The sequence below is a fragment of the Labrus mixtus genome, chromosome 20 (genome assembly GCF_963584025.1).
Source record: "Labrus mixtus chromosome 20, fLabMix1.1, whole genome shotgun sequence".
NCBI classification, from domain to species: Eukaryota; Metazoa; Chordata; class Actinopteri; order Labriformes; family Labridae; genus Labrus; species Labrus mixtus.
The window spans coordinates 10,587,108-10,600,925 of NC_083631.1; the positions used below are offsets into that span (position 1 = coordinate 10,587,108).

At 38.1% G+C, this 13,818-nt stretch overlaps 1 protein-coding gene across 1 annotated transcript in view; it reads right to left on the bottom strand.

Annotated features, from left to right (window-relative positions):
- smg1 (SMG1 nonsense mediated mRNA decay associated PI3K related kinase) overlaps positions 1-9,399 on the bottom strand; it is a 76,057-nt gene extending 66,658 nt beyond the window's left edge. The window contains exons 1-4 of the mRNA XM_061027178.1: positions 9,171-9,399; positions 2,702-2,850; positions 1,482-1,634; positions 538-674 (exon numbers count right to left, since the gene is read on the bottom strand). Coding sequence (XP_060883161.1) covers positions 538-674; positions 1,482-1,634; positions 2,702-2,850; positions 9,171-9,247 — 516 coding nt within the window. The 5' untranslated portion in view covers positions 9,248-9,399. The remainder of the gene's footprint in view (positions 1-537; positions 675-1,481; positions 1,635-2,701; positions 2,851-9,170) is intronic.
- Positions 9,400-13,818: the final 4,419 nt, after the last annotated feature.

Sequence of the window (13,818 nt, forward strand, 5' to 3'; positions counted from 1 at the left end):
CATGACAGCTATGGTAATGGTAATATCAGACCGTTTAGTCTATTACCGTAATATACTTGGTTGTTACTGCTAATACTACACATACTTTTACCATTATTGCTGACATTGCATTGTAGCTATAAATCTATCATATTATTTGTTTGCGTTACTCTGTCTCTATCCTTCATCTTTTTCTGCATCTCCCTGTATCCCACTTTCCAAGCCCAACATAGATTCAGCAGACGACTGTTCAACACGAGTCTTTTCCTTACAACTGTAACTTTGCTAAATGTTGCTTAGTGCTGTGCTCATGATGGATTAATGTTGGGTCTTTGTAAATAATATAACAAAGAGTAAGGTCATTTACCTGCTCTTTTGTAAAATGTCTTGAGATAACATTTGTTGTGAAATTGCACTATACAAATAAAGAAATTTTCATGCCATACTGAATCAATGCAATTTTTCAGAAATCACTGGCACGTGTCACAACGAGTGACATTTCGATGTGGAGACACAATGAAGATCGTTTATGGGAAGAAAAGAGAAACACATTCTCACCACTTTGCTCTCCCCATGGCTGATGAATTCTTTAAGCTGTTTGAGGGTGACGAGCCTTCGGTCACGATCATCTTCCCTGGAGACACGGCGCAGGAGGTTGGCTAGCCGAGACTCCTCTGAGTGAGCCATTCCTCTGTCTGCAACATCATCAATGTACACGGTTAATGAATTTGAGCTTGTATAGCTTTTCTGACTACTCAAATCTCTTTTTACACCGCCGGTCCCACTTGACCATTCACAGTATATTCACACACTGATGGCAGAGGATGCTACGTAAAGTGTCTATCAGTATTAATTATCCCATTTTTAGACATTCACACACTGCTGATAGCAGCGGGAGTATCTTGACACTTCGACATGGAGCTGGGGATTGAACCCCCAACCTTCCAGTTGAAAGACGAACGACTCTACCACAATTCCCGACAGCAGTAACAAGTCAGTTGCCTTACTCCACTAACGTCACTGTAGTAGAACAACTTCCATGCAACTGTTCAAAAGTGTTAAGGGTCATCAACTTTGCAGTAAGGAAATATTTTATAGAAAAAAGAACAAACCAAAAATAAACTACTATATTGCCTGCTTTCACTAGTAGATACTACCGTGAATGTTTATTTGAATTTCATATTTTGTTGCAATGCTAAAAGAAAGCTTGTTTTCCATATAGGTTGAACATTAGATAGTCCAGCATAAAAAAATCGCATTCAACAAAATGGCCTTAAACTGTAAGCACCATTACTTCCTTGGTGTGGGACTGTATTTATTTAAATTGAACTTTCACATGTTTGATACTGTTAATATAGAGAAAATATTTTCATCAGTGAGTCAACACCCCAGATATGCGACTGTAAATTAATATTTTCAAACAGAATGAGCTAAGCATTTGTGCACACATTTCTCTTGTCACTATTTAAATATAGGAGTTCTGGATGTGTGTTTCCGATTACCCTGCAATTTCTTCATGTCCTTTGAAGTTAAAGCACGGTTTCCATGCTGAAAAGGAGTCAAATCCGTTGTCACGTCATCGGACCTCAACTCTTGCCCCATCGACTTCCAACCAAACGTATTATCACAGATGCCTTGACCAGCTTCATATCCACCTATGGGACACAAATTGTTTGATAAATATCATATTATTAAATAAAAATCTTTAACAGATATGTAAAATTACTTTAAATCAAACAAAGCAATGTAGTAGCTTTTTTCCCCAGGAACATCTATTGGCATTAAAGAAACTGCAAAAAATTCATTTTTACTAGAATCAAATCTATGTTTTGAAACCTGGCGTCGTTATAACCAGATTATTTTGCTCTTAATGTAACAGTCTGAATTTTTGACAGAATTAGGGATGTTAATGATGAAGCGATTAATCACTGTTAAGAAAGAAACTGATTAAAAATGTATTAACCAACAATCTGTTTTGTGTACAATTGTACAGACAGTCTCATGTAATCTAATTTTTTACCTAAAGAGGGGGTCCCTTATTTTAGCAACTCATAAAAACTGCAGTTATTACTACTCAAGGAAGGAGCGGTACGCCTTCCTAACCCTCTAATGCTGCCTAATTTTATTTTTCTTTAACCAAATAGTCAGTGCTTTACTGATTTTATATGGGATTTATCTGCTTAAATACCCAGTGTCCCAAGTATTTGTTTTAAATAGTCACTATCTGAATGGTTAGTCACAAGTACTATTTCTGTGATTTGCAATGTATTTTTCATCTTTAAGTCAAAATTCTTTAAACGTGCATTTCCCCATCTTGCTAGCTACTGTTTAAGTTATCAATAAGAGATTTCTATAACTCTTACTAGATACAGTAATGTGTTCAGCTAAGCGATGTCTTTTGGACTTTTTGCTCTATTTGATAGGAAAGCTGAAGAGAGACAGGAAATGTTTGGAGGAGAGAGTAGAAGAAGACATGCAGCAAAGGGCCCAAGTCATAGTTATTTTGCTGTATTAATAAAAAAACAACTTTATAAATAACATAACTATAGGAAATATTAAATATTTAAGACTTTGAATGTCCAATAACTTTTACAAAAGAAAACATAGGCAGCAACATGAGCTAAATTTTTTTTTTTAGTAAGTACAGTCTCCTTTCCACTGTAAATACCTTGTAATAATACTTGTGATGCTGGGGACTAAAATATGATCATGATGGCCTCACCCTCTTCCTGGTGTGTATCTTCAGTAGCGTAGGCATCGCTGGGCACCACTGGTTGGTCAGGGCAGCTGGAGGGCAACACGTCGTACAACGCTGCAGAACCAAGCTCTCTGGACTTTACTCTGTCCTGGCTGGATGACACACTGTCAAATCTGAATACATTGACAAACACACACAGAGATAAAAATATGAACAATTTCATTCAGGATTAATAAGTAACTTCTTATTCCCTGTCAACATCAAAACCATCATCTACATCAATATCATTAAGTGCACAATGTAAATTCAATCATTGCAGAAAAGGCATAATGTAAAATAATCTTGCCATTTCAGTGTCCTCACAACCAAATATTGTTTGTGATTTGAGAGCACCTTATCATGAGATGGGCTCATCAGCATTATTGAGATGGGCATCACATATCACTGCTCATCAAAAGCATGGTTATTCCCAAAATTTCTGACTCTTTAAAAGGGGCTACAAGTAACTTTCAAAAATACTGCGTTTGTAGCGATACCGCAGGCCGTTAGGCGAACTGCACCAGTAACCTGTTACCCAGAGTGTGGAAGGCGGCCTCTGGCTGTAGCGAGAGTGTGTGATGTAAAGATAAAGATAAACTTTATTGATCCCCCGTGGGGGAAATTTGTGCATTACAGCAGCTCAAGAAAACAGGGGACGGGAATATAATTATTAAAAATAAAAATAAAAATAGAATAGAATAGAAAATGTGTTTGTGATGTTGATCTCCGTAAGCGGAGCGGAGTGACAATCTTACAATCAAATCCTCACCTGATGCCCTGCTCACGCCTGTAACTTGTTATGCCAGCCAGCCAGACTGATAACATCATAACAACTAAAGATGCTACTAGCAGTTAGGGCGGCGGAGCAGTTAGCAAGCATTTAAAACAATTTTTATCCCATGTGTTTCGTCTTTTCATTTTTTTATTGAGCTCCCTCATTTAATGTAAATCGAAGCTTAGTATAAGTTGTGTAACGTGTAACAGAGGTTTCTGTTTTCGCCTGACAGAATTTACTTGGTAAGAAAATAATTAACCGTACACAGAGGTATAACTTCTCCAGCCATGGCTCTAGCTTTAGTACACAAACTGAAACACCAAATCAGATTTCAGCATAACAAAACTAAACACAGAAGTCTGATTCACCTGCAACATGTCAGCCAGGAAAAGTGATGTCTGGAGGTACTTTGAAAAAAAAGAGTCACAATCAAAATAATCTTGCGGACAAGATATTATTGCTGGAAGGCTAACTACTGACCCCTGATTCACAAACAAATTTGCTTAATGAATAAAAAAAAAGAATCAGAACTGGACTGTGCCTCGCCAGGTGGCTAGCAAGCAAAAAGGATGTTTACACATCAGGAGTAGGGGTGTAAAGGTACACGTACTCTGACCGGACCGTTTCGGCACAGGGCTTGCGGACCGATCCGAGTACGTGCGGAACAAAAGTAGAATGAACACCCTCCCTCCCCATTCCCACAATAATGGACAAAGAGATGTTTACAAGACGAGAGTAGTGTGCCGTCGTTGTTCAGCGGACATCGGGTACGTCGCAGGCAACACGTCCAACTTATTAAAGCACTTGAAAAGGCACCATGCGAACGTAAACATCACTGCAACTAGGAAAAAAACGACAGCCTTTTGCTAGTAATTCTAAACGGGCCAAAGCCATAACAAATGACATTGAAGTTCTTATATCGACAGAGGGAAATATTAATAGTTCTGCGATTAAACTATACTGTCCCAGATGTGATTAGCTTTATTATGTGCTCCAAGTGCATTCAAAAAACTGTTGGCTTCATAAACTAAAAAGGTGTCAGTGTAATTTAAAAGAAATATTTTTACATATAGGCTATATTAATTACTTCATTTCATTCTAAAATACTTTATTTCATTCATATCTTTTATTTATTGGAGACTCTTTTGGTTGAAGGATGCAGCATAAGTTTATTTTTTTTTTTACAATGTTTAATTTAAAATGTTATTAAAAAGTAACCTGAGCAGGTGTACAAGTCTGAACTGTCGATGCTGCACTTAGCCCAATTTGTAAAAGGGAAATTCTAAGTGTTCCTAATAAAGAAAAAAAAGTGTTGCATCAGGTCCCTTTACTGTACCGAACCGAAGCTTCAAAACTTGGAACCGTACCGAACCGACATTTTTGTGTACCGTTACACCCCTAATCAGGAGTAATTCAAAATGGGTTCCTCAGCTTATCGACCACTGATAGGGACATTGCCAACAAGATTCGATCACAAGGAGAATGAGGCATTGTGCCATGAGGAATTGATTGGTCTGTATGAGTTGCATAGGGCTCAACAGTGAATGCCCACTTTTTGGGCGGCTCTGGTTCTGGAAGTAAATTTCCCCATTCAAATCCTCCCTTCATTTTTCACAAAATCCTTATACCAAGGGATTGGCGCCTGGAACCAAGACAGCCAGCCAGCCACTAAGGGGTGACAGCATGGATACTACAGCGGCATGCTCTGCTCAAGGGGCTTTCCAGAATCTGTTTCAAGAGCTGGAGATGAATGAAACCTGCAAACAGCCAATCAAAGAGATTCCTCTCACCGACGCCGATTCAACATGTCAAATCAGCCAAAACAAGGACGACAGGGGGCGTAGCGACGGAGCTGGACACACCGCAAAAATAAGGGAGACAGCCACTAACTGACGGTCCAACTAGAACCGACGGCCGACGATCTCCTTGGTATGTCAGGGCCTTAAAGGAAGAAGTCGTACGGAGAGAAGTGAGGAGAAGATGAAGCGGCCAGCAGAGAGTGTTTTCTGCAGCTGGATTTATTGTGAACAGACAGTGCACGACTCTGATCACTTAGATGTCCTCATCTTTCCAAAAAAAAATAAAAACCACTAGGTCGTACATATATTATGGTGAGTAGAGTATTTTATGTGCTCACAACTCACTCCTGAACGTGTAGAATGCTAATTTGCCTACAAAACAAAAGAATTAAGTGTATTGTGAAGAGGCTCAGATGGTTTTACTTCACTTTAACACAGAACTTTATGTTGAATTTAAAAAGGAGTTTCAGTTAGTCTAGAAACGGCAGTAGCGCCCGATTGGCATTGTTTTGTTAGAAGCACCGTTGAATAAGGACAGTCATACATTTAAAAGAGAGAGAGAGCCTTGTTGTTTTATAAGTTCAAATTGATTGTATTTAATGAATTAATGTCAAGTAACTAATGTGCTGCTTAAATGGTTTCAATAAAACATAAACTGAGAAAAAGAAAAAGACGATGATTAATCGATAATTGATCGTTAAGGTGTTCAACTATCAGGTTAGGAAAAATGACTGAAATGGCAAACCCTAGTGTGAACCTTATCATCCAGAAAACCTGTACTAACTCAGCTGCTATTTGCAACTCCATGGAATGGGTTCATGAGCTGGGGATTTTATTTGGTCAGTCAGGCAAGCTAAATGATATCTTTAAAGGGAATCGTGAAAACTGGGGATGGGCCACAGCTGTAGTTCACACAAGTGCCATACATGCTGTGCTGAACCAATATGAGCATGTCTGCTTTGAGAGAGATGGCAACAGATAACTCAGAAGTAGCAGGTAGGGGCACAGCGCTTGTATGATAAATTTCAGCATAAACATTTTACCAGCTCTGCTCCTGCATATGTACATGTGTTCCCTTTTGAGTACTACAGAGCAGCGCTTTCTAAAATCCTTCATGATGTTGATACACAGATCAGAGAATGGTTTGAGCAGGAAGGAATGGGAATGCTAAGAAACTTGGAGCAAGTCCTCTTAGCCAGAGAGGTAGATGATGTTGTACTAAAGTACCCAAAGCTGAATCCAGAATGCCTTAAGATATAACTTGCAATGTTCAAAACCAGTCCAGCAGTGAAGGTGTTGGTATGTGTCAGGGGATGAGTCCTGAGGTCCATGGCCTATTAGATCAAGCTGAAACACTTGTGAGATTGCTTACTGTTGTTCCAGTGTCATCTGCTGAAGCAGAGAGAGGGTTCAGAGACTTAAGACATTGCTCTGAAGCACAATGACACAAGTACGTCTAAACAGTGCGGCTGGTTGTCATATTCACAAGGAAAAGCTTGACTTGTTGGAAAGGAAGGCAATTGCCTAAGAATTTTTTTTCCCACAAAGACAATAGAAGAAGCAACCTTAGAGGCAAGCATTTTGAGTAGTTTTTACCTTTGCTTACTAAAAATAAACAACTACATTATTTTTGTTTCACCAACTCAGCTAGTCCCACAAGTTAACTGAGACTTCACTGTTTCCAGGCAGCACAAATATTTCCTGAACCTTTCTACTCTGAATGTAACTACACTTTTCCCCAGACCAGTTTCTTTTTATATATACATTTACTTGTTCATTAAATGTATCACACAATCAGTAAAGTAAGTCTGCTGCGTGGTTTAGATGTACCAGATTGATTAATGAAGCAACTAAACCAGGAGTCTCCAACAGGTAACTCGGGAGCTACAGGTAGCTCGCGGGCAGGTTTTCAGTAGCTCACCTTTAGGTTGACTGACTGTGTTAAAAATAAAAATAAATCTGACTACAGTAAATGCACCTCTTCCCACTATTCATGTATTTGGCCCATAAAAACAAGTGTAAAGTAGTCATGTTTTATTAGACATTGATGTGAATTTTCAGCAACATAGCTTACCATGTGGCACAATAAGAAGTGTAAAATATTCACATTTTTTTCTTGGACTTTGATGTGAATTTAAGATTATCGATAAGCATTGGCTTATTGCAATTTCACACATGTACAAACAGTAGCTTAATTCAGCTGATGTGTGCTGTGTAAATGAATGCAAGCGATTTGATGCAAGTAGCTCTTGACCACTTTCATTTTTTCAAAGTAGCTCTCAGATGAAGAAAGGTTGGAGACCCCTGAACCAAACTCTGTGCTGTAATGTTAACTAACTGTAACTGTCAGAACACTTGGCTGAGGCTGAAAGGCACAAATGGTTTATAATCCAAGTGATTTTACACTAAATTTCAATAATCCCAGCTGCCGTGAGACTTGTAGCACAGGATATTAAGATGGGAAGGAAGTACCTCACCCCACACCTCACAGACTAAATGGACAGTTGACCACCTCACAGTGCAATACAAGTGTGCAATATTAACCTTAAAAACAAAAAACAGTGCAATTATATAATGTGAAAATATATGTGTGCAATAACCTCAGGTGCAATAAGAAAACATATTTATATTTTCATTTCATTGTACAGTGTTCCCCTTGTTATTTTTTTGTATTATATCTTTGCTTAGCTGTTAATACAACTTATTTATTTTTACTTTTTTGTACTCTATTTTTTTCTTACAATGCTATTATATATAATTTTAACTTTTTTGTAGAAGCTGACTCAGGGAGAAACGCACAAGAATTCCAATGTACCTGTACTGTCCTGTACCTGTGCAAATGGCAATAAACATCTAAACTAAACTAATCAATAAAAAGCTAATTGAAAAGAATACGATTTTCTTTCTTTCTCTGACACTTGTTTTGAGTTGTCTGATTTAAAATAGATTGAGTCATGGACATGGTTTAGATGGATATTGTACTTTGTATTTATTTAACAGACACTGCATAATACAACTACTATGGTACGTGTAATAGTATGTTTGAATGAAGCTACAATGCACATCCTGAAACTTGATGTATTTGCACATTATTTTTAATGAAACTCAAAAATGCTTGGAATTCATTTAAAATCAGTGGGTGGAAGGTGGTGGTGGGGGGTTGCGGTCTTCATATTGACCCTTAGGACCCCCACACTTTGAGAGTCGATGCTTCACACATGACTAACACCTGTTGTGAAATATGCATTTAAGCACGTTGACACCGGGCACGTATTTCTTCTTCAGGAGTCCTAACCTACCTCGATTGCTCGGTCATTCATCGCCAGCTCTAAACGTTATGAGACAAACACTCGGTAACGAAAACGAAAGGCGGTAAATAGAAACACAGCAGGAAGTTATATTTTACTGGGGGTTGGTGAAGTAGGATGGCGTCTTCCGCGTGCTAGCTGGCTAACGTTAGCCAGCGCCAATAGTTTCACGGTGTTACTAACCAGCCAAACTAACAATGCTTCAATGTGTGTCTCTTTCAAATAAACGCCAATTAACTATCAGACACGTGTTCATCGTCGCGCGTCATTACTATCGTGTTTGTGTGTCTGGTTTCTCTTGAAAGCGGTGAAGCTCTTCACAAGTCGAGCTAACGTTAGCGCCGGGCTTGTGAACAGTAACCCCGACACACAAAGCTTCGCGTTTCAGTGGAGTTCTGACCGCTGAAAGAAAAACTAAATGGGTAAGGAGGCTGTACAAATATGATCGCATTTACAATATGAGGGTCGTGACACATGGTGCATTTCCCACAGAATAAAACAGAGCAGCACATCGTAGGCCCCAGTAATCCTCGGTTACTATCAACCACCCTGCACCGAAACACAACACATACCTGGACTGCCAGTCATTCCAGTGTGGCTGCAGTTTCTGGGCGCCGCTGAGCCGAGACCCCGAGGCTTTACGGCTCATTACCTTTTAGAGAGCTGCATGACCCGCTGGCAGCGGTGACAATATCTCTTCTCCAATGTTTCTTTTGTTACTGTTATGCGTTTTGAAGCCTCTCAAATCAGCTAACAACTGGAAACTCCTCGTAAAGCTAGCCTACGGTGGAGCTACTTCTTCTTCTTTTACTTTTTTTTTTGCAGGTTGCATCTTTGACACTACATTACCGCCATCTTCTGGACTGACGTAAATCCTACAGTTTCTGGTTAGATTTTTTAAATTAATTTAGTGCTAATGCTGTTCTGGGGAATCTTATTATATATAATATCATCGACTTCCATCACACTGCGGTCAAGTCATATTAATGTTATCATAATAATCGTGAGAACATTGAATGTCGTTTCAACGTCAAACTAAACGTCCAGCCATCCATATATTAATACATTTGGGTTGAATTCCGTGGTGAATTTGATGATAAGTTTAGAAGATGTTAGATAGACATTCACTTTTTTATTTTACTGTATTTACCCATCTCTAGGTCTAACTACACGGGATTTACAATTTTCAAAGTTAAATAATACTGTGTTTGGTATCTTTTAAAAAGGGACATTATTGGCTTCCATTCAATTTGTGCATTCTGACTTATTGATGTAACTGGCTCTTCAAATTGTAAAAAAAAAACAAAAAACATTTTCCACAATTTTCGCCTAAAATAGGCTATATTTCTTCATTTAGCCCTGTGACATCTAGGAACATCAGGGACACAAAACACAGAAACTGGAATACTCACAAGACTCGAAGGATTCAGGAAATGCATAATATACCCACACTATATCATAGTGAGATAATATTGCAGCTTGTAATGGTATGTGACAGGGCTAGAAAAATATCAAATGTAATTTGTAACAATATACTCTGGAGGAGAGTCATTTTTAAATGTTTACTTTGTTTTATAAAACATTGAAAAAATAAATAAACCAAATGTACAAAGTTAAGTTCAATACACTTTGCTCACTCACACACAGTGAGGTACGCACTACTCACAGTACTTCCTGTGTAAAAAAGTTCTAATTTGAAGCCCTTTCTGCTTCAACCAGTACATCTGTTCCAGCAGGTAAAGAAGTGAGTGAGCTAGAGATGTGTGATTGATCGGGGTGACGTCAGCTGAGCTATCTTTTGGAGGATATCAGAATCAGTTTTATTGGCCAAGTATGTGTACACATACAAGGACATTGACTCTGGTTTACATTGCTCTCAGTGTACGACATATAAATGGACAAACAGTAATGAACAAGGTAAACAAAGAATCCATATTGACTGTGTACGTGCTAACTTTACCCTCAATATACTGTATTGCTATTGTACATGATAAGAAGGTTATCATAAAACCTCAGCTAATTGCACAATAAACTGAACAGCAACCAGAGAAGCTTGTTCAGCGACAGAATGCTCCTCCCCAGATGCAGCACAAACAGACTCAAGAACTCCTTTGTCCCTCGTGCCATCAAACTGTATAACTCTTCACTTGGGGGGAGGATGGGGGGGAGAAGAAGGCCTGAACTGACCACAAGACAATCCTAACAGCTTGCATTATTCATTATTTATTGTTAATTATCTATTTATAAACACAAAGGACAAAAACAAAACAACACAACTGCTGCTACCTTTTTCTTATTGCTGCTGCTATTTTATTATAAATCTGTACCGGTATATTTTATTTAGACATGTCTATTGCTGCTACTGTGTACACTATATTATTTGTATATAACTTTTATTTTATTCTTTGTATCTGTGTGCTGTTCTATCCTTTGGTGTTACCTGCTGCTGGAATCTGAATTTCCTGAGGGAACCCTCCCAAGGGATTAATAAAGTTCATATCTATCTATCTATCTATCTATCAAGCTTTGATTTGCTGCACCACTAGCCTGAGCACATCAGTACAGCCTTAACGACATTATGAACTAACAGGAAAAAGAAGAACATGAAAACAATATACAGTAGCAACAAAATGATGTAAAATAATACTTGTTGGTTAGGTTGTACACATGGTGGCGATTTTTGGTGTTATTATTATTTATTTTTTTCCTTTGTAGGGATGCAAACATAACGATTGCCAAATACACAGTACAATTGTTGGTATTCTAGTTTCCTCTCTCCTCCTTGTTTACCTGCCTGCGTTGATTTCTGCTGTGGCATTAACTCTTCGGCATCAAAATGGTGGTGAGAATTGTTGGGAGTATATTTTGTTGAATTCTTGGAGTTGGTTTTTATGTGTGGCTGATTGTTGTTCCATTGATATCTGTTGTGTAAAGAGGTCTAACAAGTGTGATGTGGTGATCTTTTCACTACCTCTCCAGTTGAGCAGTATGGTTTTCTTGGCGATAGTTTGGGCTACAAGTAGAGGTATTTTGATTTATTTTGAGTTTGTGTTAATTTCATCCAGATTACCAAGAACACAAACAGAGGGGGATAGTGGAATGTTGTAACCAAAGAGTTGGGATAGTGTGGTGGTTATTTCTTCCAGAAGTTATGTATGGTTGGTCCTCGGCTGTGTTGGATGTGCAGTGAGTGCAAATGTCTGATTCAGTTAGTCCCATGATGTGCATTTTGTGTTGCGTGAGCTGTGTTGGGGATGATTTTGTATTGTATTGGCTGTATGTCAGTGTTATCGGACATGATGACAATGTTATTGCAGATTTTGTTCAAAGATTGATTGCAGTGTGGATGTTGAGGTCTTTTGCTGATCGGAATATGAGGTGCATGATCGGTAGAAGATAAAAGCTTACACAGTTTTGAGAGTGTTTTTTTATTGTGCTATTTTATTAATGCTGATCAGTAGTTATGTTTGAATAAGGTGAGTGTTAGTGATCTTTATTTTTGCCTTGATTGACTGTTGCAGTTGTATATACTGGAAAAATTGTCTGGCAGGCACCCGCCAAATAATACACACCGTCTTTTCAACCTTACACACCTATCTCATCAAAGTAACCAAACATGGTGCTGGTAGCCTAACGGTTAGTAAGTACCTGGGTTCGATTCCCACCTGTGGCTCCTTTACCGCATGTCATTCCCCACTCTCTCTCCCCAGTTTCTAACTCTATCCACTCTCCTATCTCTGAAATACAGGCATAAAAAGTAACCGTAAAACAGTCCTCCTCTCACTAGATGCAGAAAAAGCATTTGACAAGGTAAACTTGACATTTCTTATATCAAAAATTGACAATTTTGTTTTTTGACAATCATTTATTCAATAGATCAAAATATTCTACAACAAACCAAGACCAACAGTTATGACAAACAACCTAATCTCACCAAATTTCATACTCGGCAGAGGCACTAGACAAGGATGTCCACTATCACCTTCACTAATCCATTCCAAGCTGGATATAAATCATTATAAAGAGTCATTGTTTGCTTTAGGTTAAGTTTAACACGATATGATTTAGTCAGTACAAGAAAACAAAATGCTTTAAAAAAATGTAAAACTATTCTATAGATAATTGCAGGGATTCAGCTGTGACTTTACCAGAGGCAAGAACACACTGTACATGCAGAATAAAAGTGCAGCAGATAGTTCTTTTATGTAAACATTTGTTTAAAAAAATACTCTAACATTCAGAATCACTGGAAAGAAATACATTAAACTATACAGAGCATTTTTCACACCAAAATACCCTCTGATTTTAAAACCATGGATTTAAATTACATCTACCTTGAAGTCAAAGGTGTCCTCACACGGGCCAAAAACATCCTGCAGGACCCCCTCACACCCCGCTAACCCCCTCTTCACCACCCTCCCCTCAGGTAGACTGAGAACCCCCAACACACGCACAAACAGGCTGCGGAACAGATTTTTCCCCAAAGCTACACACTACAAACACACAGATAGAACTCAATAATGAAATGTGCAATAACTGTTGTGTTTATTTTTATTTTTATCCTCATCGCTCCTTATATATATATATTTTTCCCACCTGAAGATGGTTGATGCAGGTTGGACCTACAGTAAAAGGTCACTTTCTCTTTAAAGGCTAGAAATGTTCAGATCACACTGGGCAGAGTGGGTGAATATGTCAAACCTCTGAGACCTGACTTTGTTGATTAGGTGCATTGAAGGAACATTCATGTGTTTTATCTGTTTTCTTTTTGTAATTTACTTTATTTATTTGTGTCTTAATACTTTTGGTATTAAGACACAAATAAATAAATTGGTATTATTCCAAATGGTCTAAGAAGCCAAAGTGCTGATTTTGCTTGATTTACTTCTTTTTTTTGTCACTTTCTCTCTGGATGTATATAATTTTATTACGGCTTCCTTAAAGGGATACTTCACCTGTCGAAACATGAATCTGTATTGACATTGGGTCATATATGTAGTAGAAATGTGAAGTTGCCACGATTTCAGAATCAGAATCAGAAATACTTTATTAATCCCAGAGGGAAATTCGATCGTTTCAGTTGCAAATGGGTGAAGTATCCCTTTAAGTAGCCTGAAAAAAGCAAAACAAGTCCATAGAGGCTATTCTATGTCTACAGATATAAGGTTTAAACTGTAATCTTACTTTAAAGAACTCAGAAGAATGTTGTACGCTGTATAT